This window comes from Dermacentor silvarum, chromosome 2 (genome assembly GCF_013339745.2).
Source record: "Dermacentor silvarum isolate Dsil-2018 chromosome 2, BIME_Dsil_1.4, whole genome shotgun sequence".
Lineage (NCBI taxonomy): Eukaryota > Metazoa > Arthropoda > Arachnida > Ixodida > Ixodidae > Dermacentor > Dermacentor silvarum.
In genome coordinates, this window is record NC_051155.1 from 83,397,815 (window position 1) to 83,419,523 (window position 21,709).

The following is a 21,709-nucleotide window of genomic DNA, read 5'->3' on the forward strand; positions in this document are numbered from 1 at the left end:
TCCAAGACATCTTGATGAAAGGCCTCATCGATGTTTCGTAACGCCTGGTACGTAACACCGTCTTCACCAGGGGCAGTGCGACGTTTGGTGAGGCTGAGCGCGTGATGAAGCTCTTCGAGAGTACAGTCTGCTTCATCCATCTGGCAGGTTGGACCTTAGCAGAACGTTGTGATGTTCTGACTTGTCAGAGCATTAAGGTCATTGTTTGCGTTGTCACTTGACAAAGGAGGTACGAAAAGGTCGGCAAATGCTTCCGCTACAATTTTCGGAGTCCGGCCCGTCGTTATGCACAAAGCAGCAGTTGGATTCTTGCAGATATCAGGAGTGCGGAGAGCCTTCAGTATTCGCCCAACACTTCCAAAATCATTTGTCGTATGCAGCGAACTACACAGTGCTGTCCAGCTCTTTCGACAAATTTGTTTTGTGTGCCGCTGTATGGCTGCATCGAGGCGGTTACATACCGTCCTATCGGACCTTCTTTTAGAGCGCTGCGCTCTCCTGTAAGCGCGGCGTCGACAGGCACGTAGCCTCAAGAGGTTTAAATCAGGGTTCGGTTTATCTATTCCCCGCCGTATTCTTACGGTAGCTTGTTGAAGATACTCGCTCATCAGTTTAAACAACTTGTCGTGTGATGGGGCCTCTGAAATCAGCTGAGGGAACTTGCTCCAGTTTGTCACTGTGTAGGCGGCAGTCTGACGGCTAGGAGTACGTTCTGGAATCAGGCAAATTGGTAGGTGACCTGAGCGCCATGTGTCAGATTCACATGACCAGGCCAGATACCCATCTCTTGTTGTTATCGCAATGTCGATGGTGGAATGTTCCTTCCCCCTGCCCACAAATGTAGGTGAGCCATCATTGAGGGTTTTTAGATCATGTCGAACAATAAGCTCGTTGTTCTCTATCGCACGCTGGTCTTGTGGACGAGAACACCAGCGAGGATGATGAGCATTGAAGTCTCCGCACAGCACAAATGATGGCCCACGCCGAGAGACTAAGAATTCCAATAAGGTGATGTCTGAAGATCGTGTCGGTCGATAATATAAGATTGCCAGAGTCGTTGTGGCATCTCCGAGACTCACAGTAACACCTGTACATTCAAATTTGGCATCGCAGATATCGTTTGTTTCAATAACTGCGAAATGTAGGTCAGCTCGGACGTATAACGATGTTTTTGAAGTATTTCGCGGATGCGTGGCGTCCGTGTACTGGAGGGACCCGCATGCCGGCGCTGTGCATCGAGCGTCACTGTGGATGCCTGCGTAACCTGGAACTCTAAATTCTTCTTTTCTTACATTGGTTTATTGAAGCGGTATAACATTTGGCGGGGTGTTCATTGCGAGGAGCCGAAAGACTAGATCGGCATGCCGCGCTCGCAAGGACCTGACATTCCATTGCAGCACAGAGGGACGGGGCTTTCTACGAGCAATCATCTTGTTTCTAGTGAAGGCCGTCGAGCACAGGAACAAGAGGATGTAGAAGTTGCTCTGCGGCTAATGCTGCTGGTGTCTGACGACCGGCAGTCAGAGATCTAACGACGTTCACAAGCATCTTAAGCAGGTTGATAAGTTTTTCGTCATCGTTGACCGAGACTGCTGTAGGCATCCTATTTACAGAGTGTTCTACTACTGTAGGCGACGCCTTGGATGGAGTTGGTTCAGAAGCTTTCGGAGGCGTGATCTTGGTAGATACTGGTTCGGACGCTTTCGATGGAAGCGCCGGCCACGATATCGCAGAGAGACAGAAATTCCGTTTCCCACTTTCTTGCCAACCGGTGGTGTCCTTGATATTCTTCGTACGTGCGGGTACATCTTCAGTTTTGCCATTTGTAGCCGCTGGACGGGCACTGCTGCTACTTAGCTTCTCTCCTGATGCCTTCTTCTCAGCTTTCTCTTTCAGAACCTTTTGTTTTTTTCTTGAGTGTGGGATATTCTTTGCCTGTTGCCAAGTATTCACTGTCATAGTTCGGCCACCGAGATTTCGGACTGTCGGATGAATTGGCGTCGTGATTTTGACCACATTTGGCACAAACCACAGCACTTCTGCAGAAACCCTGCACATGACCAAGTTTTAAACATTTGCGGCACTGTAAGGGTCTCTGTATGAAGGGCTGAATTGGGTATTGCACTAGTCCAGCCTTTATATTGACTAGGTAGTTTTGCATAGTCGAAAATAATCTTAACATACTTTGACGAGCCATGCCATCGAGCGCTTATCATTTTGCATGGTGGCGTGCAAACGATCATACTTTTTAAGACGTCGTCTTGAAGTTCTGGGTCAACATCAGATATGACGCCACCTATTACATCCGCGCCCTGTGGTATGTAAGACCGCTTGTTGACACCACAGAGTTGAGACAGGCCAAGTAAAGTTTGCACCGTTTTCTCATCTGTTGTGTCCACTGCAATAATATCTTTCCTTGGGTTCACTCGAACCTCTTGAATAAGACCCGGTGCCAGTTTGAACAAACAATCATGCAGTTTCTGTTTGGAGATGGCATTCAGGCTTACCATCACGTCGACCGGTACGAACGCTACTGTCGTATTCACGATGCTGTTGTATATATGATGGTTTCTTCGCTTGAGGACCATGTCGAAGACTTCCGTCTTCAACGCCGATGCTTAGCAGGTATGAAGGCATCCGAGTCATCCGACCTGGCGTCAGACTCGGAATCGGCAGTTTCTGCTTCCACTGAGGAGCTGAGGCGCTTCCTTGCGACGGAAGGTCTGTCCCTGCCGCTAGACTGGTCCACCACCATCTCCTCCATACCAGGCTTCGCAGGGAGGGCCTCCCAGCAAAGCACCAGTCTTGAAGGCCCGCACAAACAGCGCTGGGTCTTGATGATGCACGATTAAACACAAAAATACAAAAAACTTCAGCATCAAAAGGAACCACGAGCCGAACGCGCGAACGTCTTCGTCTTCTCTCATATCGTCTTGCATATCGAGAATAATTGGATAAGACAAAGCGTGCACTGCGGTTTTAAATACTCTCTAGAGTAGAAACTAATGAAGACTGAGTCGGATCCCAAATGGCTGAAGCATACTCTAATTTGAAGCGAACTAAAGTTTTTTAAAGAGTTAGCTTCAGGGAGGAAGGGGTAGAGCTAAAGTTACGGCGCAAGTAACCAAGCGTGCGGTTAGCGTTATTAGTAACAGAGTCAATATTCGAATGCCAAGAAAAGTTATTTGATATGTGAAGGCCGAGATACTTGTAAGAGGTAACTGACGTCACTGGTGCTCCATTAATAAAGTAGGTGTGCATATCAGTGTTACGAGATGTTCGCATGAGCTTGCGCTTATTTGAATTTAGTTGCATACACCAATTAGAACACAAGTGAGTTACGCGGTTAAGGTTGTCCTGCAGTTCTTGGGAATCAGAAGGATTAGTAATTTTACGGTTAAGAACGCAGTCATCCGCAAATAGCTTTATGGAAGAAGAAAGAACGCAGTTCGGAAGATCGTTAATATAAATTAAAAAGAGAAGTGAACCCAGGACTGAGCCTATAGGAACACCTTCTGGTACATTAGAAAACCCAGAATTACAGTTGTTAGCGTTTACAAACTGCGTCCGGTTAGAAAGAACATTTTTTTATCCACTCGAGTACCTTTAAGTCCAGGTTAAGTTCAATCAGCTTAAGCAGAAGTAAATAATGCAACACATAATCAAAGGCTTTGGCAAAATCAAGAAATACGCGTTCGATGCCGGTACCTAGATCAGAAATTGCAAAAATTATCATTATTAAACGATAAGAGCTGTGTTTCACACGGAAAGAACATACAGAAACCATGTTGACAGGGGTTTAAAAAGGTGCTGGATTCTAAAAAGGCAGCCAAAGGCGAATATAATATATGCTCGAGAATTCTACATGAAATGCTTGTTAGTGAGATAGGCCTGTAATTGCTGGGTAAGTGTGTGTTACCTGATTTGTGAACTGGAATTACCTTTCCCACGCACCAGTCAGATGGAAGAACACACCGCTGCAAGGACTGAGTGAAAATGTGCGGCAAAATAACAGCATAAAATACATTGGTACACTTCAAAATTTTTGAATTCAGGCACTCTGGGCCGGCAGACGAAGACGTTTTTTGATTGTGAATTGGGCAGCTAACACCAACCCAGTAAATAGGAATTGAATCCATTGGCAAAAACCTGAATCAGATACAAGCGGTAATCTATGTGGCATCGCGGTAACATGGGAAGGAAATACATCATTAAATACATTACAGCACTCTTCAGGAGCAACAGGTTCATCAGTGGGGTATGTTAATCGGATTATATTACTTGGAGTACCATTAACTATGGTCCAGAACTTACGAGGATTGGTTTTGCAAAAGAGACGCAAGTGTGACAGAATGAAATTGCTGTTTCGCACTAGCGGCAGCTTCGTTGTAGTCACTTTCAGTGCGGTAGTAAGCGGACCAAGTCTCTTCACTGCGTGAAGCTTTTGCACGACGAAACAACCGCTTTTTTGTTACGAAGTCGCTTCACAAAGGGGTTGAACCAAGGAGACCGTGGCTTGAAAACGACTGTTGTCTGTGGCACGAGGCATTCGATAAGTGACAACAATTTATTTTTTTAAATGTATCAGCTTTCTTCATCACAGCGCTGATCGCAATTAGCAATGTAAGAAGCTGCGAAAGTTTCCACTTCAGCGGTAATGGAAGCTCAGTCGACTTCGCTGTAATCGCGGATGACCTTCGCAGTTTTCCTAGCAGTAGCCCGTGTGTTGATATGAAAAGTGAGTGCAAGGTGATTACTTAACTCTTTTAAGTAATGAATTGGGGAAACTACATCAGGGTTCGTAGTGAGATTCAGGTCTAATATGTTAGATGAAGGGGCAGACACTCGTGTAGGATTAAGTACAAGCTGAGTGAAGTGGAAGTCTAAGCAAGTCTTTATAAACTGGGTACTCTGAGAAGACTGGGACTTTGCCATGTCGTTATGCCGAATGATATCGGGAAAGTTGAAGTCACCGAGAAGAAAAAACGGTTCGTTAGGTTATCTGACAACTAATTTGTTTAATGCGACATGAAGGTCATCGCAAAATGACGTCGAAGCAGTTGGAGGGGGATAGAATGTGCAAAAAATGACATCTCTGTTGTCAAGTACAAAGCACACGCAAACAAGTTCTAGTGGTGTTTCTATGGAAACGGAGTTAGAAGTGAGTGTTTTAGTAACTGCAATCAAGACACCTCCACCTGTTCGCACACCGCGATTGCAGCGATATCATGAATACAGTTTCTCACAATAAAAAATTTGGCTAGTTTTTATCTTAGCAGAGAGCCATGTTTCGGGGAGACATACGATGTCAGCAACGCATGAATCAATAAGTGAGGACATTGCAGCTCGTTTATTTAGTAAGCTTCGCACGTTAGTGAAAAAAACTGATATGCTGTTATTCCACTGCGCATGTGCTAGTTATGACGGTCTATTACCTTCGACAGTTTGCCGCGACCGAACTGAAGAGCGTTCCGCACTTGGCAAATCGACTTAGCATACATTGTCAGTGGTACAAAATTAGACGCAACACCTCTTGTTCAAAAATAGCTTGTTTAGTCGTAATGAATATGGTTGGCTTGAAGCCTTAGCAAAATCTAGTAACTTCTTCCTAGACTGGCGGGTTGCTTGGCAAAAATCTTCGTCCACAGATAACCCGGTGAATTTCAGATTAAATTTTAGTGCCCGAATTTTATCCTTTAGCTTTGAGAAGAAAAATTTATTGATTATAAGGCGAGTCTTATTATCAGGGTACGAGTCAAGTCGATGGGCTCTACATACCGTATTCGCGTGGACCTCAAGCTTAAGATCATGAGGTAAAAGTTCACATAAAAATTTTTCGGACTGCGCCCATGTTTCTGACGGATTGTTGGAAATACCATAAAATATTAAGTTATCACGGCGGGACTGGTCTTCTAGATCATCTAGACGCGTCGGGAGAGAGGCATTTTCATTTTAACGGCTTGAGCTAAAGCTGCAGGTATGTCAGCTGTCAACGGGTTAAGCTGAAGTGAATCAACCAGAGATTCAACTGTCGTTCATCTTGTGGTTAAATGGGACACTTGATTAGTTAATTCAGCTTGTTTTTCTTTTAATTCGGCCAGGCCACACATTACCTCTGTGTGTCGTGAATCTACTTTTGCTGAAAGAGCAGAAATGGCTGCAAGAAGTTATTCGTACTGCCTGTCAGTTTCGGGTCCCGGATTAAGTTCAACGTCACCACATAGGATGAGTAGCCTTGCAACAAACACACATTCACACACTAAGGGAAAAAATAGCACTTGGGCACGGGAAAAGCAGCAGACAGGCATTACACGTTCGTTTATACTAAAGAGACGGAGCTTCACAAACCTGCATGTAGAAGCAAAAAGGCTTTAGCGGCGACTGCATGGTTCCGGCTTTCCCGTGGCCACTGAAAGTGGCCGGACGTGGCTGTGAATTCTGTGCAAAGGTGCGTGTGCAATTCTTATGTTGAAATAACATACGAATCAAATTAATATTTAGACTGGGAAGATTTTGGTGGAAGTTGATATTAAGTGCGTGGCAATAACACGCGAGCGCAATAAATAGAATGTCAGAGTCGTTTAAGCTACGCAGTATTTCTACAATTTGTTATTGTAAGCGTGTGTATAAGCGGTTGTCGATTGTGAAGAATGTCACAAGTCCAAAGCGCAAAGGCGTTTACACTGTAAGGGGGTTTATTTACAAGCAGGGGCTATACGTAACAACAGCCTTGGTCCAAGAGCGTCGGTCACTGTCTCGCGCTCTCCGGGCGGCTGGGCTTCGTCATCCTCTCTCAATGGCTGCGGACTCTATTCCCCACTACATTGGCCCCGGCGACGAAGAGGAGCCATCCTGGTGACTCAAGGTGAGGCAAGCACCAGAGGGTCGTAGTAGGGCTTTAAGCGGCCCACGTGGACTGTTTCACGACCGCGGCAGCGTCTGTCGGTGGGAGGTGTCACAGGCTCGACGACGTAGTTCACCGGCGATGTGCATTCAACGATCCGGTAGGGACCGTGATACTTCGCTGCAAACTTGCGGGAGAGACCAGGGGTGGGGCACGGAATTGAAAGCCACACGAACGAGCCAACAGGGAAGGTAGGGGTAGGTTCAGCCGGGTCAAGGCGCTCTTTTTGAAGACCTTGGGTCACGGATGTAAACGAGCGTGCGAGTTGGCGACACTCTTCGGCACATTGAGCAAGTTCTGAGACTGGGCGGTACTCGGATGCATCCGGGCGGTACGGAAGTATAGTGTCCAGTGTGGAAGATGGCTCACGTCCGCATAGTAAAAAGAAAAGCGAAAATCCAGTGGTGGCTTGCGTGGCAGTGTTGTATGCATATGTCACAAAAGGAAGCACCAAGTCCCAATTGAATGGTCGGAGGCTATGTACATGGATAGCATGTCACCGAGTGTTCGGTTAAAGCGCTCCGTCAAGCCATTAGTTTGCGGATGATAACTTGCAGTGGTGCGATGAATGATATTGCACTCACTGAGAAGCTCTTCGATGACTTGAGAAAGAAACACACGCCCTCGGTCACTAAGCAGCTCGCGTGGCGCACCGTGGCGAAGAACGAAGCGGCGCAAGACGAAAAAGGCAACATCGCGAGCTGAAGCTGTTGCAAGAGCGGCGGTTTCGGCATATCGAGTAAGATGGTCGACGGTCACCATAATCCACCGATTGCCCGCAGGGGTGGAAGGAAGTGGTCCGTACAGGTCTATGCCGATTCTGTCAAACGGGCAAGCGGGACACGGCAAACGTTGTAATGGGCCAGGTGTGTGACAAGTTGTTTTCCGGCGTTGACACTCAATGCAGGAACGAATGTACTTGCGGACGTATGTGTACATTCCACGCCAGTAGAATCGCTGGCGAAGTCTATCATACGTTTTCAAAACGCCAGCATGCGCGTTTTGTGGGTCTGCGTGAAAGTCCGTGCACAGATCGGAGCGCAAATGGTGAGGTATAACAAAAAGCCACTTTCGACCATCGGACTGGTAGTTGCGGCGATACAACATGTCGTCCCGGAGCGCATAATGAGGTACTTGGCGACGAAGGGCACGAGAGAGCTGGGGGGCTGGTGTCGTCGAAGGCATAGAGAGAACGTCGATCAGCAAGGCGATCCAGGGATCCTTGCGCTGTTCGGAAGGCATGTCAGTGATATTGATGCTGGCTAAGGAAGTTGAGGAAAGGGAAACAGGCGCAACGTCAGAAGACACCGGCGAGCGGGAAAGTGCGTCGGCGTCGGCATGCTTGCGTCCGGAGCGGTAAAGAACGCGAATATCGAATTCTTGCAAACGAAGCGCCCAGCGTCCAAGTCGACCCGACGGATCCTTCAGTGAAGCCAGCCAACAGACCGAATGATGATCGGTGACCACACCAAACGAATTGCCATACAAGTAAGGGCGAAATTTCTGCAACACCCAAACAATTGCCAAACATTCCTTCTCGGTAACCGAGTACTTGCGCTCTGTCTTGGTAAGGGCACGACTCGCATAGGCAACAACGTACTCAGAGAAGCCCGGCTTACGTTGGGCAAGGACAGCGCCAAGGCCTATCCCACTAGCATCCGTGTGTACCTCGGTCGGAGCGGCAGGGTCGAAGTGACGTAGGATGGGCGGGGAAGTCAAGAGACGGCGTAATGTTGCGAAAGCCTCATCACACGCCGGCGACCAACCAGACAGATAGTTTTCGCCGGTGAGCAGCTTCGTCAGTGGTGCTATTATAGAAGCCAAGTTCTGCACAAAGTGACGAAAGTATGAGCATAGACCAAGGAGGCTGCGAAGCGCTTTCACGGTGGTAGGCTTCGGGAATTCAGCAACAGCATGAAGTTTCTACGAATCTGGAAGGACGCCGTCCTTAGAGACTACGTGGCCCAGGATGGTGAGTTTGCGAGCTCCGAATCGGCACTTCTTGATGTTAAGCTGAAGGCCTGCGCGCGTCAAACAGCTCAGTACCTCGTGAAGTCGACGGAGGTGACTGTCGAAATCAGGGGAGAAAACGATGACGTAGTCCAGGTAGCACAGGCACGTCTTCCATTTCAACCCACGCAAGACACTGTCCATCATCCTTTCGAATGTAGCTGGGGCGTTACATAGGCCGAATGGCATAACATTGAATTCGTACAGCCCATCGGGATTTACGAAGGCAGTTTTCGGGCGATCGTATGGTGCCATAGGGACCTGCCAATAACCGGACCGTAAGTGTAGTGATGAAAAGAATTCGGCTCCTCGCAAGCAGTCGAGGGCATCATCGATGTGTGGCAGGGGATACACATTATTTCGCGTAACTTTGTTCAATCGGCGGTAGTCGACGCAGAAGCGGATTGAGCCATCTTTTTTCTTCACAAGAACAACAGGGACGACCAGGGGCTGCAGGACGGCTGAATGATGCCGCGCTGAAGCATGCCGTCGACTTGTTCGGCGATCACATGACGCTCAGCAGGGGATACGCGGTAAGGGCGCTGGCGCAGAGGCGCTTGTGAGCCGGTTTCAATCGGATGGAGAACAGTATGCGTGCGGCCTAATAACGTCTTCTGGCAATCAAACGAGCCTCGAAACTGGTTGAGGAGTGCAAGAAGTTTCTCGCGGTGCACCTCTGCAAGTTCGTCGTCGATGGCGGAGCCGAACACACTTAAAGGCGGTCGATCAGGCGTACTAGCAGAAGGCGTCAAGGCACTAAGGTGGAAGTTGTCCACGTCGTTAAGGTAGAAGATAGAGGATACGTCGAACGCCTGAATTGTGCCGATACACTCTCCATGGAGTAAGGTTGAGGGAACCGGCAACGTATTCGTAACAAATAAGGATGTGGCACCGTTGGTCATGTCGAGAACGGCAAAAGGCAACGTGAGATTCCTGCGGTGTTGAACGGTCTCGGAGGGTGAAAAGAGAACTGCAGACTCACGAACAGCGGCACAGGACACGGGGACAAGGACTTTACTACTGGGTGGTATGTTCGTATCCTCAGCGACAAACAACTTTTCCATTGTAGGTGCAGACGACGCGGAACACAACGCAGAGAACGCCACCTCGGCACGAGCACAGTCCATAACAGCATGATGGCGAGAAAGAAAATCCCAACCAAGAATGACATTATGCGAACAGGCTGGTAGCACAAGAAACTCAATAGGATAAACAACAGCTTGAATTATGACGCGGGCTGTGCAGGCGGCTAACGGCTGAATATGATGTGCGGCCGTGGTACGGAGGGATAATCCCGTTGACGTCGTCATAATCTTCCGAAGCAAGCGGCAAAGTTTTACATCAATCACTGAAACGGCAGCACCAGTGTATACAAGCGCAAGGGTACGAAAACCATCCACAATAACGTCAATGAGGTTCGCTGGAGCAATTCGAGGACTTGAATTTTTCGACGACGACGCAGTTCGTGCATCGGGAACTGCGACGTTTAATTTTCCGCGTCAGAAGGGCAGGGTCGACGTCGCATAGGTGACAGAGAGCGACGTCGGGTGGATGGAGATCGGCGGATAGCTGAGGGCATGCGCTCGGGCGAAGAGGATTGTTGTAGCCGCGCGCTGCCGTCAAAACGCCCAGGATCGTAAGCAGACGGTCGCATGACATCTATTGGAACAGGAGCGCGACGGCAACAGAAGCGCGCCACATGTCCTGCATAGCCGCAAGCATAACAGATAAGGCGATTGTCCGCAGTGCGCCATGAATTTGTGGGGACTGGTCGGCTGAACGGAACTGGTGGGGACCGAACGGGTGCCTACGCGGAAGAATAGGTCGGTTGACGAGGCGGCCCGGCAGCGACGACTTGCGCATACGACAAGGGCGCAGGCTCCGGAGGTAGCGGACGAGCGAAAGGCAAAGCGTCAGTGACCTCTTCCTGGATAGCTTGGCGTATGAAGGGGGCCAGATGTTGTGCCTGTGCTGGCTCGGGCGTGCTCGATAAAATGAGAGTTGTCTGGCGACCTCCTCACGCACGAACTGCTTTATCTGAATCAACAGTGCATTCTGGTCACCCAGAGTCAAGGCCGCGATCGAGTCGTTCTGTTCCAGAGGGTGTCGAGTTTGGGCGCGTTGCTTGCGCAATTCGTCGAAACTCTGGCACAAGCTGACAACATCTGCGACGGTTTGGGGGTCTTTGGCCAATAACATTTGAAACGCGTCATCGGCTATTCCTTTCAGGATTTGCTTGATCTTATCCGACTCGTGCATCGACGGGTTGACACGCTTACACAAGTCGAGGACGTCTTCAATATAACTGGTGAAGTTCTCACCGGGTTGTTGAGCGCGTTCACGATGTCGCTGTTCTGCGCGGAGCTTGCGTACTGCGGGGCGGCCGAAGATTTCCGAAAAAGTGGTCTTGAACGAGGCCCAGTTATGAATCTCCACTTCGTGATTGCGGAACCAGAGACCGGCGACGCCAGTCAAGTAAAATATGACATTGGTCAGCCTAGTCGCATCGTCCCATTTGCTGACTGCGCTCACCCTCTGGTAAGTTGCCAACCAGTCCTCGACGTCTTGGTCGTCAGTCCCGCTGAATATCGGCGGGTGACGCTGAGGCAGCACGCCGGGACAGACGGTGGGTTGAGTCTGAGAAGGACCTTGGGTGGTGGTTTCTTCAGCCATCGCTGGCGCTCGAGGCAGGGTACGGCTGCGTAGTTCCAGGTTGGGAGACTAGGAGATACCCAGCCCCTTTCCACCAAACTGTAAGGGGGTTTATTTACAAGCAGGGACTATACGTAACAACAGCCTTGGTCCAAGAGCGTCGGTCACTGTCTCGCGCTCTCCGGGCGGCTGGGCTTCGTCATCCTCTCTCAATGGCTGCGGACTCTATTCCCCACTACAACACGATTATTGCAAAATTGGCAATGCATTTCGGCGCGATATCTTAGAAAATAATTTTTTATAGTCTGAGGATTTACGAGCCAAAACCAAGATATGATTATGAGGCACGTCGCAGTCTGGAACTCTGGAAAATTGTGACCACCTGAGGCACTTAAGGTGCACCTAATGGACGTTACACAGAAGATCTTGCACTTCGCCCCATCGAAATGGTTTGCGCGCCCTCGCGCTTAGAAGCTCAATGCCATTGCCAGCATAGAACCTGGGGAGGTGAAATCTAAGTGTCAACCTACATTTGTCCGTGCAAACGATCTCAGCGAACTGCACAGCATAAACAACCTTCGAGTGAATAAGAACAGGCCCATTTACGGAGCGCCCAGTGTATTCAAAAACCGTGAGAGAAAGAGAAAAAACTTGACATCTGTTCATCATGATCATCAGCAGCAGCCTAATTCTATGCCCACTCCAGGACGAAGCGCTCTTAATCACCCCTCTTTTGCGCTAGCTGGCTCGAAGTTGCGCCTGAGAGTTTCCTAATTTCATCACTCCACCTCATTTTCTGCCTTATTTTTCAGGAAACTCTACGAACAACTATACCATCGTTTACACCGACCACCATTGCGCCGTTGTGCTTATGCCACACTGGAACCAGGGTATGTGATTTGCCGCTTTAGTGATCGATAGGATGTGGTGCCATGAAGGAACGTCTTTGACAAGCACCCAAAGCATTGTTAACGAGTGGTTTATAGGAGCTCTCTGTTGTTACAGCCAATCGTTATGTGCATGCCGAATCGCTGTGTTCATGGATCGCTTCCTGTAACTTCATGGGGTAGACAATCTCTAGCAACAGCTTACACGATTCGCGAAAAGCATAAGAGCTATATTTTTGCGTCGAATATTTTTCGAAGCCTGCGAAAAATTGGTGCATGTAGAGCTAACTCAATACCAGTCGAATACACCACATTCCTTTTTTTCGAATAATATTGTACTTTCAAGGTTCAAAATTTTTCATTATACTAGCAATTTCTCTTTAACTTACAATTGCTACAGCACGCTATTCATACAGAGGTAAATAAATCGTTCCATGTAGGTTACTTGCGCAACATCATCTCTGTGATATAATTTTTTTGTCTTGTTTGGGCTATGAGCGTAACTTCTAGCCTTAAAACGCTAGATACTTGCGGACACGTCCACAAGCGTGTAAAGTTCCCCAAAAAAGCTAATCGCATTAGCTCGAGAATAAATTAGAGAACAAGCACAATGCAATGGAAATGATACATCTAACGTTAAGTGACAGGAAGACAGGGTGCGGATTGGAGAGCAAGCGGATGTCGCTGGTATGCTAGTGGAAGCGTGCAGAAATACTAGTGAAAATAGCTGTTTTTGATACCGAAGTTGAAAAAAAGAGAAACGACGCCATTACCTCTCGCCAAAATTTAGTGACCAATGGCCTGGAGCACATGGCTCCTCGACAATACCACCGAAATAAGGCAGTGCCCGTGGCAGCTTGAGAAACAGCAGGCGTGATTTTACTGTCGTTATAAACAACTACAACGTTCAGCGTCGTCTGCTTAGGTGCTGTTTAACTGTTGTTAACAGCAAAACTGTGCAATTGGCAGGCCGGCGGCTTTGCCATGGTGGCGCTAGATGTGTACACTACAAAGTTTAGCCAACGTTAAACTTTGTTGCACCTGGGTTCTTACTCCTAGTTATGACACAATGTTCTGCATGAAGAAAGTGGTATTGTTCTTGTCTTTCCCTCTTCAGCTGCTGTAAACTGTAAAGCTGCTTGCGAAATGTGGGTAAGAGAAGGCAGTGTGAATTCCTGGAACAAGACTTGTGACGATGTGTATAAAGAACAGTGCGGAAACAGAAAAATCACCGTCTACAAGAAGGAGCACTGCGATGCCATACTCAGCCACTTCGCAACGAATACAACACACGGACCACAACTAAGAAATAAATGTTGATATCGTTACGATGAATTATTACTACAAATCTGTAGTTTAGAAGCCAAGGTGGCTTAAATATCTTGGCACCAGCCACTCTCCATAGACCCGCGCGCACTTTTGTCACTAAAGTATTTCATTTTAATGGGCCGCCAGGCAAATGGCAGCCATCCTGGCTACATAAAGCGATGACTTGGAAAGGGTAGTGCTACAGAACGAGGCGAATAACGTGCATCGTTTCATGGCCATAGCGGCGCTTGTCTTAAAACGGCGTCAACAGCACGACGAAGAACACCTGGACCACAGGGTCACCAGAAAAAAACAATGTCTTCGTAATTAACACGCATAAACTGATATCGACGACTACACTTAAAAGCGCGCTGAGCCAAATTTGGACTGCAGTCCGAAGGCAGAGGCGAAAATCAGCATTATCACGCACCGTATACACAGCCCACGCGTCTACGCCACAAGAAATGTACAGGGTTGAGCACAACTAAGGTGACCACCTCATTAGTATTCAAGCCGGTAAAACTACAGCATTTATTCTACTTCAGGGGTGAAATGTTCGTTATACGATGTGTAATCATGGTGTCGACAAACACAATAATGATTTTTCGAATCATGTACTGAACATCAGCTTCTATGATGTCTTGAATACTAATGAGGCGTTCACCTTATATGTGGTCGACTCTGTACGTTCCATCAACCGCTACGGTACTTCATAGTGACACGTATACATGTTTATCTTTCACCGGTGGCCGCTTTCCACCGGCTAACAAATGTTAAACGTTATCGCTCGGCGCAGGACGCGCCTGTATCGGAAGTTTCTAGAACGTTATCGATGCTTCTTTCCATTGCCTGTTTTCACCGACGCTTCTGTTATCTGATTGCATGACTGAGGCGAATTGTCTAGAACTTTCTAGAAGACACGCGGGCATCAGGGATTAATCTAGAACCTTCGATGACTCAGGTATAAAAGCCGACGCGCTTCGCCGCTGATCAGATTTTCGACGATCGCCGACTGTGTTCGCCGCTATCGTTGTGCTTTGAGTGTACCTTGATTTTGTGGGCACAGGTTCGCCCAATAAACAACCAGTTTCGTCGTACACAGTTTTACGACTGTTTTCTTCAGCGTCACTACTACGTGACATCTGGTGGAGGTGCTAGTGCGTTCATGCAGCGAACGCCCCCGCAAAGCCGCGATCCAAGCCCGAAACCGGAGGACAACGCCAACGTCACCAAGGACCAGCGAGCTAGCCGTAGGCAGCAAGGACTTCTGCCGGAGTACGGACTTCTTCCCAAGAAGACCAAAACGATCAAGGCCAAGTCAACGACCTCAATGGCAGCCCCAGCGTCCCCCATCCTGCTGCAACAACCTCGCGAGCCCCCGACCTTCCGTGGATCATCGGCTGAAGACCCTGAAACCTGGCTGGAGACATACGAGCGGACCGCGACGTTCAACAAATGGAGCAACGACGACAAGCTACGCCATGTCTATTTTTCGTTGGATGACGCTGCTCGGACGTGGTTTGAGAACAGAGAGACCACCCTGGTTACGTGGGACCTTTTTCGTGAAAACTTCGTGAGGACCTTCACGAGTGTCGTACGAAAGGAGAGGGCAGAGGTTCTCTTAGAAACCAGAGTGCAGTTGCCGAACGAGAACATCGCGATCTTCACGGAGGAGATGACTCGCCTCTTCCGCCACGCCGACCCCGACATGTCTGAAGAAAAGAAAGTTCGGTTCTTGATGCGGGGTGTCAAAGACCAACTATTCGCCGGATTGATGCGCAACCCGCCCAAGACTGTCGCCGAATTTCTTTCCGAAGCTACAACGATCGAGAAGACGCTTGAAATGCGCGTCAGGCAATACAACCGCCGTGCCCTGACCAACTACGCCGACGCTCAAGCGCTAGGCGCCGACGACCTGCGCGAGACCATCAGAGCGGTCGTTCGCGAGGAGCTGCATAAGCTCTTTCCCAGGTCGCAGCCTCACGTGGCATCTATCGCCGACGTCGTCAAAGACGAAGTTCAGCGCTCACTTGGAGTTCCCGATGTGCAGCCACAATCGCCGCAACCCCAGCCAGAAGCGCTGACCTACGCCGCCGTCGCCCGTCGTCAAGGCCCCCCTCCGCGCTCGCGCCAGGGCCCCGTAACGCCGCAGTTCCGTCGTCCACCGCCGCCGCCACCAGCACGCCCGCCCGTCGCCCAGCGCAGCTACCAGAGGAAGACGGACATTTGGCGCGCCCCCGACTACCGCCCGCTCTGCTATCACTGCGGGGAAGCCGGCCATGTCTACCGCCGATGCCCATACCGCGAAATGGGCCTACGAGGGTTCCCCGTCAACGCGCCGCGTCCCGATCGAGGTGAACGACCGCGCGACATCGCCGACTACCTCGCCGGAGCCCAGTGGCAACCACGACGATCCTCACGCTCGCCGTCACCAGGTCGCTACATCTCGCCGCATCGCCGTCAGTACAACGGTGCCACCCGGGGCCGATCTCCCAGCCCTTACCCGGGAAACTAAAGGCAGCAACCGATGGAGGTGCGGTTGCTGTACGACGCAATGCCGAAGATCCTCCGACGCCGCCGACGACGACGATTCGCGATTCATCACGACGAGATATCAGCACGCCGCCTAGCAACAGCCTTGACAACACTTCGCCGCCGAAAGAAGACCTTCCGACGCGACGTAGCAGCAGCAGAGCAAGCCGACGCAGCCGTGATCCGACGCCACGAATTAACCGCAACGCCAGACGCCGGTCTACCGATCTAGACGTTCTCATCGATGGCCATAACGTCACCGCTCTCGTCGACACTGGAACCGACTATTCCGTCTTCAGTGGCCCGTTCGCCGCCAAGTTGAAGAAGGTGAAAACAGCCTGGCAAGGACCCGATATCCGGACAGCGGGAGGCCACCTAATAACGCCGACTGGAATCTGCACAGCGCGAGTCACGGTAAACAACCGCACTTACCCGGCGAGCTTCGTAATCCTGCAGCACTGCTCCAGGGATGTAATCCTAGGCATGGACTTTCTAAATCAACACGGTGCAGTCATCGACTTAAGGTCCAAGTCGATAACGCTTTCAACGCACAACGCGATACCACCGGATACAAACATAAGTTACCATGCCTTGAATGTGCTTGAAGAACAAGTCACCGTTCCGCCTCGCTCCAGCGTAATGATTTCCGTCGGTACCGAAGTGCCTGCAGACATGGAGGGCGTCATCGAGGGCGATCATCACTTACTGCTCGAACGTGAAATTTGCGTCGCTAGAGGCATAGCTGAGCTACGTGCAGGGAAAGCAAGGGTGATGCTCACGAACTTCAGCCCCGAATACAAGCACATTAACAAAGGCACCACGGTCGCCTACATCGACGAAATAGTACAAGCCAGCAGTGCGTTCGCCTTCACGGATTCCAGTGCACCTGCAACGACGACTATAGTACCTGAACCAACTTTCGACGTCAATCAGAACCTTCCCAGGCACAAGAGAGAACAACTAAAGGCTCTGCTCATGCAATACGAGGACTGCTTCTCGTCGTCGTCAAAAGTTCGACAAACCCCTGTCGCCAAGCACCGCATCATAACCGACGAAAATGTCCGGCCACTCCGTCAGAGCCCGTACCGAGTTTCGGCGCGCGAACGCGAGGCCATAAGGCGACAAGTCGACGAAATGCTACGGGATGACATCATCCATCCGTCCAAGAGTCCGTGGGCGTCCCCCGTGGTGTTAGTGAAGAAGAAGGATGGAACCCTACGTTTCTGCGTCGATTATCGTCGCCTCAACAAAATCACGAAGAAGGACGTATACCCCCTCCCATGGATTGACGACGCCTTGGATCGACTCTACAACGCAAAGTATTTTTCGTCGATGGACCTCAAAACCGGCTACTGGCAAATCGAAGTCGACGAGAGGGACCGGGAGAAGACTGCGTTTATAACACCAGACGGACTGTTCGAGTTCAAGGTCATGCCGTTTGGTCTTTGCTCGGCGCCTGCCACTTTCCAACGTGTCATGGATACAGTACTGGCAGGCTTGAAGTGGCAGACTTGCCTCGTCTATTTGGACGACGTCGTTGTGTTTGCCTCAAGCTTCGAGGAACACCTCCGGCGCCTTGAAACAGTTCTTCAAGCAATCAAGACCTCCGGACTCACGTTGAAGCCAGAAAAGTGCCGCTTCGCATATGAGGAGCTCTTGTTTTTGGGCCACGTCATCAACAAGTCAGGAGTGCGCCCCGACCCTCTGAAAACTGCGGCCATCTCCAACTTTCCTCCGCCCGCTGACAAGAAGGCAGTGCGTAGATTTCTTGGACTGTGCGCCTATTACAGGCGCTTCGTCAAGAATTTTTCACGGATCGCTGAGCCACTAACGTATCTCACGAAGGCCGACGTCGAGTTCAAGTGGGAGACGCCGCAAGTCGAAGCATTTGAAGAACTGAAGCGACGCCTGCAATCGCCGCCAATACTTGCGCATTTCGACGAAAATGCCGATACCGAAGTCCACACCGACGCAAGCAGCGTAGGACTCGGCGCCGTGCTTGTGCAGAGGACTGATGGACTAGAAAGGGTTGTAAGTTACGCTAGCCGGTCGCTATCGAAGGCGGAAGCAAATTATTCCACAACAGAAAAGGAGTGCCTCGCCATCATCTGGGCTACATCAAAGTTTCGCCCCTACCTCTATGGCAGGCCCTTCAAAGTTGTAAGCGACCACCACGCCTTGTGTTGGCTAGCTAACTTGAAGGATCCTTCAGGTCGCCTCGCACGATGGAGCCTGAGACTTCAAGCATTCGACATCACCGTCGTTTACAAATCCGGGCGAAAGCACGCTGACGCCGATTGTTTGTCTCGCGCCCCCGTCGAACCGCCGCCACAAGACGACCAGGATGACGACGCTTTCTTGGGACCCATCAGTGCCGACGAATTCGCCGAACAACAGCGAGCCGACCCGGAACTAAGGAGCCTTGTAGACTACCTGGAAGGCAAGACCGTCATTGTGCCGAAGGCGTTCAGGCGAGGATTAGCGTCGTTCTTCTTGCAAAACGACATTCTCCTAAAGAAGAACTTCTCGCCTCTCCGAGCCAACTATCTCCTCGTGGTACCCTCAGCATTGCGTCCAGAGGTTCTGCAAGCTCTCCATGACGACCCAACGGCTGGACATCTCGGTTTTTCCCGCACTCTCGCGAGGATACAAGAAAAATACTACTGGCCTCGCCTCTCTGCTGACGTCGCCCATTACGTAAGGACATGCCGAGACTGTCAGCGACGCAAAACACCGCCGACAAGGCCAGCCGGGCTTCTACAGCCAATCGAGCCACCTCGCCGACCGTTCCAGCAGATCGGGATGGACTTACTGGGGCCTTTTCCGACGTCGACGTCCGGGAATAAATGGATCATCGTAGCTACGGACTACCTCACCCGCTACGCCGAAACAAAAGCCTTGCCCAAAGGCAGTGCCGACGAGGTAGCCCGATTCTTCGTTGAGAACATCCTCCTGCGTCACGGTGCCCCGGAAGTCCTCATCACCGACAGAGGTACGGCCTTCACGGCTGAACTAACTCAAGCCATCCTGCGATACAGCCAGACAATCCATCGCCGCACCACCGCCTACCACCCGCAGACGAATGGCCTCACCGAGCGCCCAAATAAGACCATCGCCGACATGCTGGCAATGTACGTCGACGTCGAACACAAGACGTGGGATGCCATCCTTCCGTACGTGACCTTCGCATATAACACGGCCGTGCAAGAAACGACGCACATGGCGCCGTTCAACCTGGTCTACGGAAGGAACCCGGCAACGACGCTTGACGTCATGCTACCAGACGTCGCTGACGAAGAAAATCTCGACGTTGCCACCTATTTGCAGCGTGCCGAAGAAGGTCGACAGCTCGCCCGCCTGCGCATCAAGAACCAGCAGAGAACCGACAGCCGACACTACAATCTTCGACGACGCTACGTCGAGTACCAGCGCGGAGACCGTGTTTGGGTCTGGACTCCGATACGCCGACGAGGACTTAGCGAGAAACTATTACGTCGCTATTTCGGACCATATAAGATCATCCGACGTATTGGTGCACTGGACTATGAGGTCGTGCCAGACGGCATTTCGTAATCACAGCGGCGCCGTGCACGACCCGAAGTCATCCATGTGGTGCGTCTTAAGCCTTTCTACGCCCGCTGACGAACTTAGGTACTTTGTTACTTTATTTTTTTTCTTCTTTATTACGCGTGGTTTTGTTTACGCTTTCACATTTGTTTGTAGCATCGGGACGATGCTTTTTAAGGGGAGGGTATTGACACGTATACATGTTTATCTTTCACCGGTGGCCGCTTTCCACCGGCTAACAAATGTTAAACGTTATCGCTCGGCGCAGGACGCGCCTGTATCGGAAGTTTCTAGAACGTTATCGATGCTTCTTTCCATTGCCTGTTTTCACCGACGCTTCTGTTATCTGATTGCATGACTGAGGCGAATTGTCTAGAACTTTCTGGAAGACACGCGGGCATCAGGGATTAATCTAGAACCTTCGATGACTCAGGTATAAAAGCCGACGCGCTTCGCCGCTGATCAGATTTTCGACGATCGCCGACTGTGTTCGCCGCTATCGTTGTGCTTTGAGTGTACCTTGATTTTGTGGGCACAGGTTCGCCCAATAAACAACCAGTTTCGTCGTACACAGTTTTACGACTGTTTTCTTCAGCGTCACTACTACGTGACAATAGTTTGCAGTGAACCTAAAATTGAGGCCAGGCCACGTATTCTGTAACGAAATGGTTACGACTTCTTCTTCTTCTTTCTTGGGTTTTACGTGCCGAAACCAGTTCTGATTATGAGGCACGCCGTAGTGGAGGGCTTCGGAATAATTTTGAACACCTGGGGTTCTTTAACGTGCACTACAACGCAAGCACACGGGCGTTTTTGCAATTCGCCCCCATCGAAATGCGGCCGCCGCGGCCGGGATTCGATCCCACGACCTCGTGCTCAGCAGCGCAACGCCTTAGCTGACTCAGCCATTCCGGCGGGTGAATTGGTTTCCGAAGCATTCGCTTCGCGAGCACGCGACTGGTCACCACCTGGATGACGCCATGGTGACGGGGCATGCCTGCATATTATGTTGACGTCACGCACATTGTAATCATTTGAAAACCTAATCCGCCGTCTGCTAGAAAATGAACAAGAGCGAACTGGTTCAGTTCGTGTGCAGAGCCTATATGCCTACCGTGTGCACAGGCGAGGTCGATGTTCAGAGCAAAATGGCGGCGATGGTGATTCCTGAGGTAGCTGTGTAGTGCTTTTATCGAGCCTCCGTGAGACAACGACGACCTCAACATCGACAAGGCACGTTTGAGATGGCAGACAAAGAATTCAGGAGGCAATTCAGGCTCTCTAGAGAGAAAATGCGCCGATTGTGCGAGGAGCTTGAGGGTGTTTTGGGGCGGCAACGCTATAGTGCCTTAGATACTGTGGTTGGCTAGTTCGTAGTCGAAATGTTCGCCTAGAAAATCTCAATGCGCATAAACCCTTCCTCAGAACAATTGCCACTTTGACAGTATCTATCTATCTTTCTATCTATCTCATCTATCTATCTATCTATATATATATATATATATATATATATATATATATATATATATATATATATATACAACCGTCTACGTCGTGGTGCTCTCATGGTCGTTGTTTTTTGTTGACTTGGTATGTACCAAGATTGGCATCGTATGACAACAGTGCATGACGAACACGACCTGCGTGTCATGCAGGTCATGAAACAACCGCCTAAAAAGACAATGACCGATCGAAAAAAGATTATCATTTAAAAACCACCGAAATGGTTTCTGACATGGGCACTAAGTGAAGGAAACACTAAAGAATAATGGTAGAAATCATAGTCATGACCATGACTCAGCGAAAAAAGAATTACACTCAAAAACCAGCGGAATTGGTTCAGATGTGG

At 49.9% G+C, this 21,709-nt stretch overlaps 1 protein-coding gene across 1 annotated transcript in view; it reads left to right on the forward strand.

Moving 5' to 3' along the window:
* Positions 1-13,778, forward strand: part of LOC125943072 (uncharacterized) — an 81,206-nt gene extending 67,428 nt beyond the window's left edge. Inside the window, exons 4-5 of the mRNA XM_049661427.1 lie at positions 12,379-12,456; positions 13,571-13,778. Coding sequence (XP_049517384.1) covers positions 12,379-12,456; positions 13,571-13,773 — 281 coding nt within the window. The 3' untranslated portion in view covers positions 13,774-13,778. The remainder of the gene's footprint in view (positions 1-12,378; positions 12,457-13,570) is intronic.
* Positions 13,779-21,709: the final 7,931 nt, after the last annotated feature.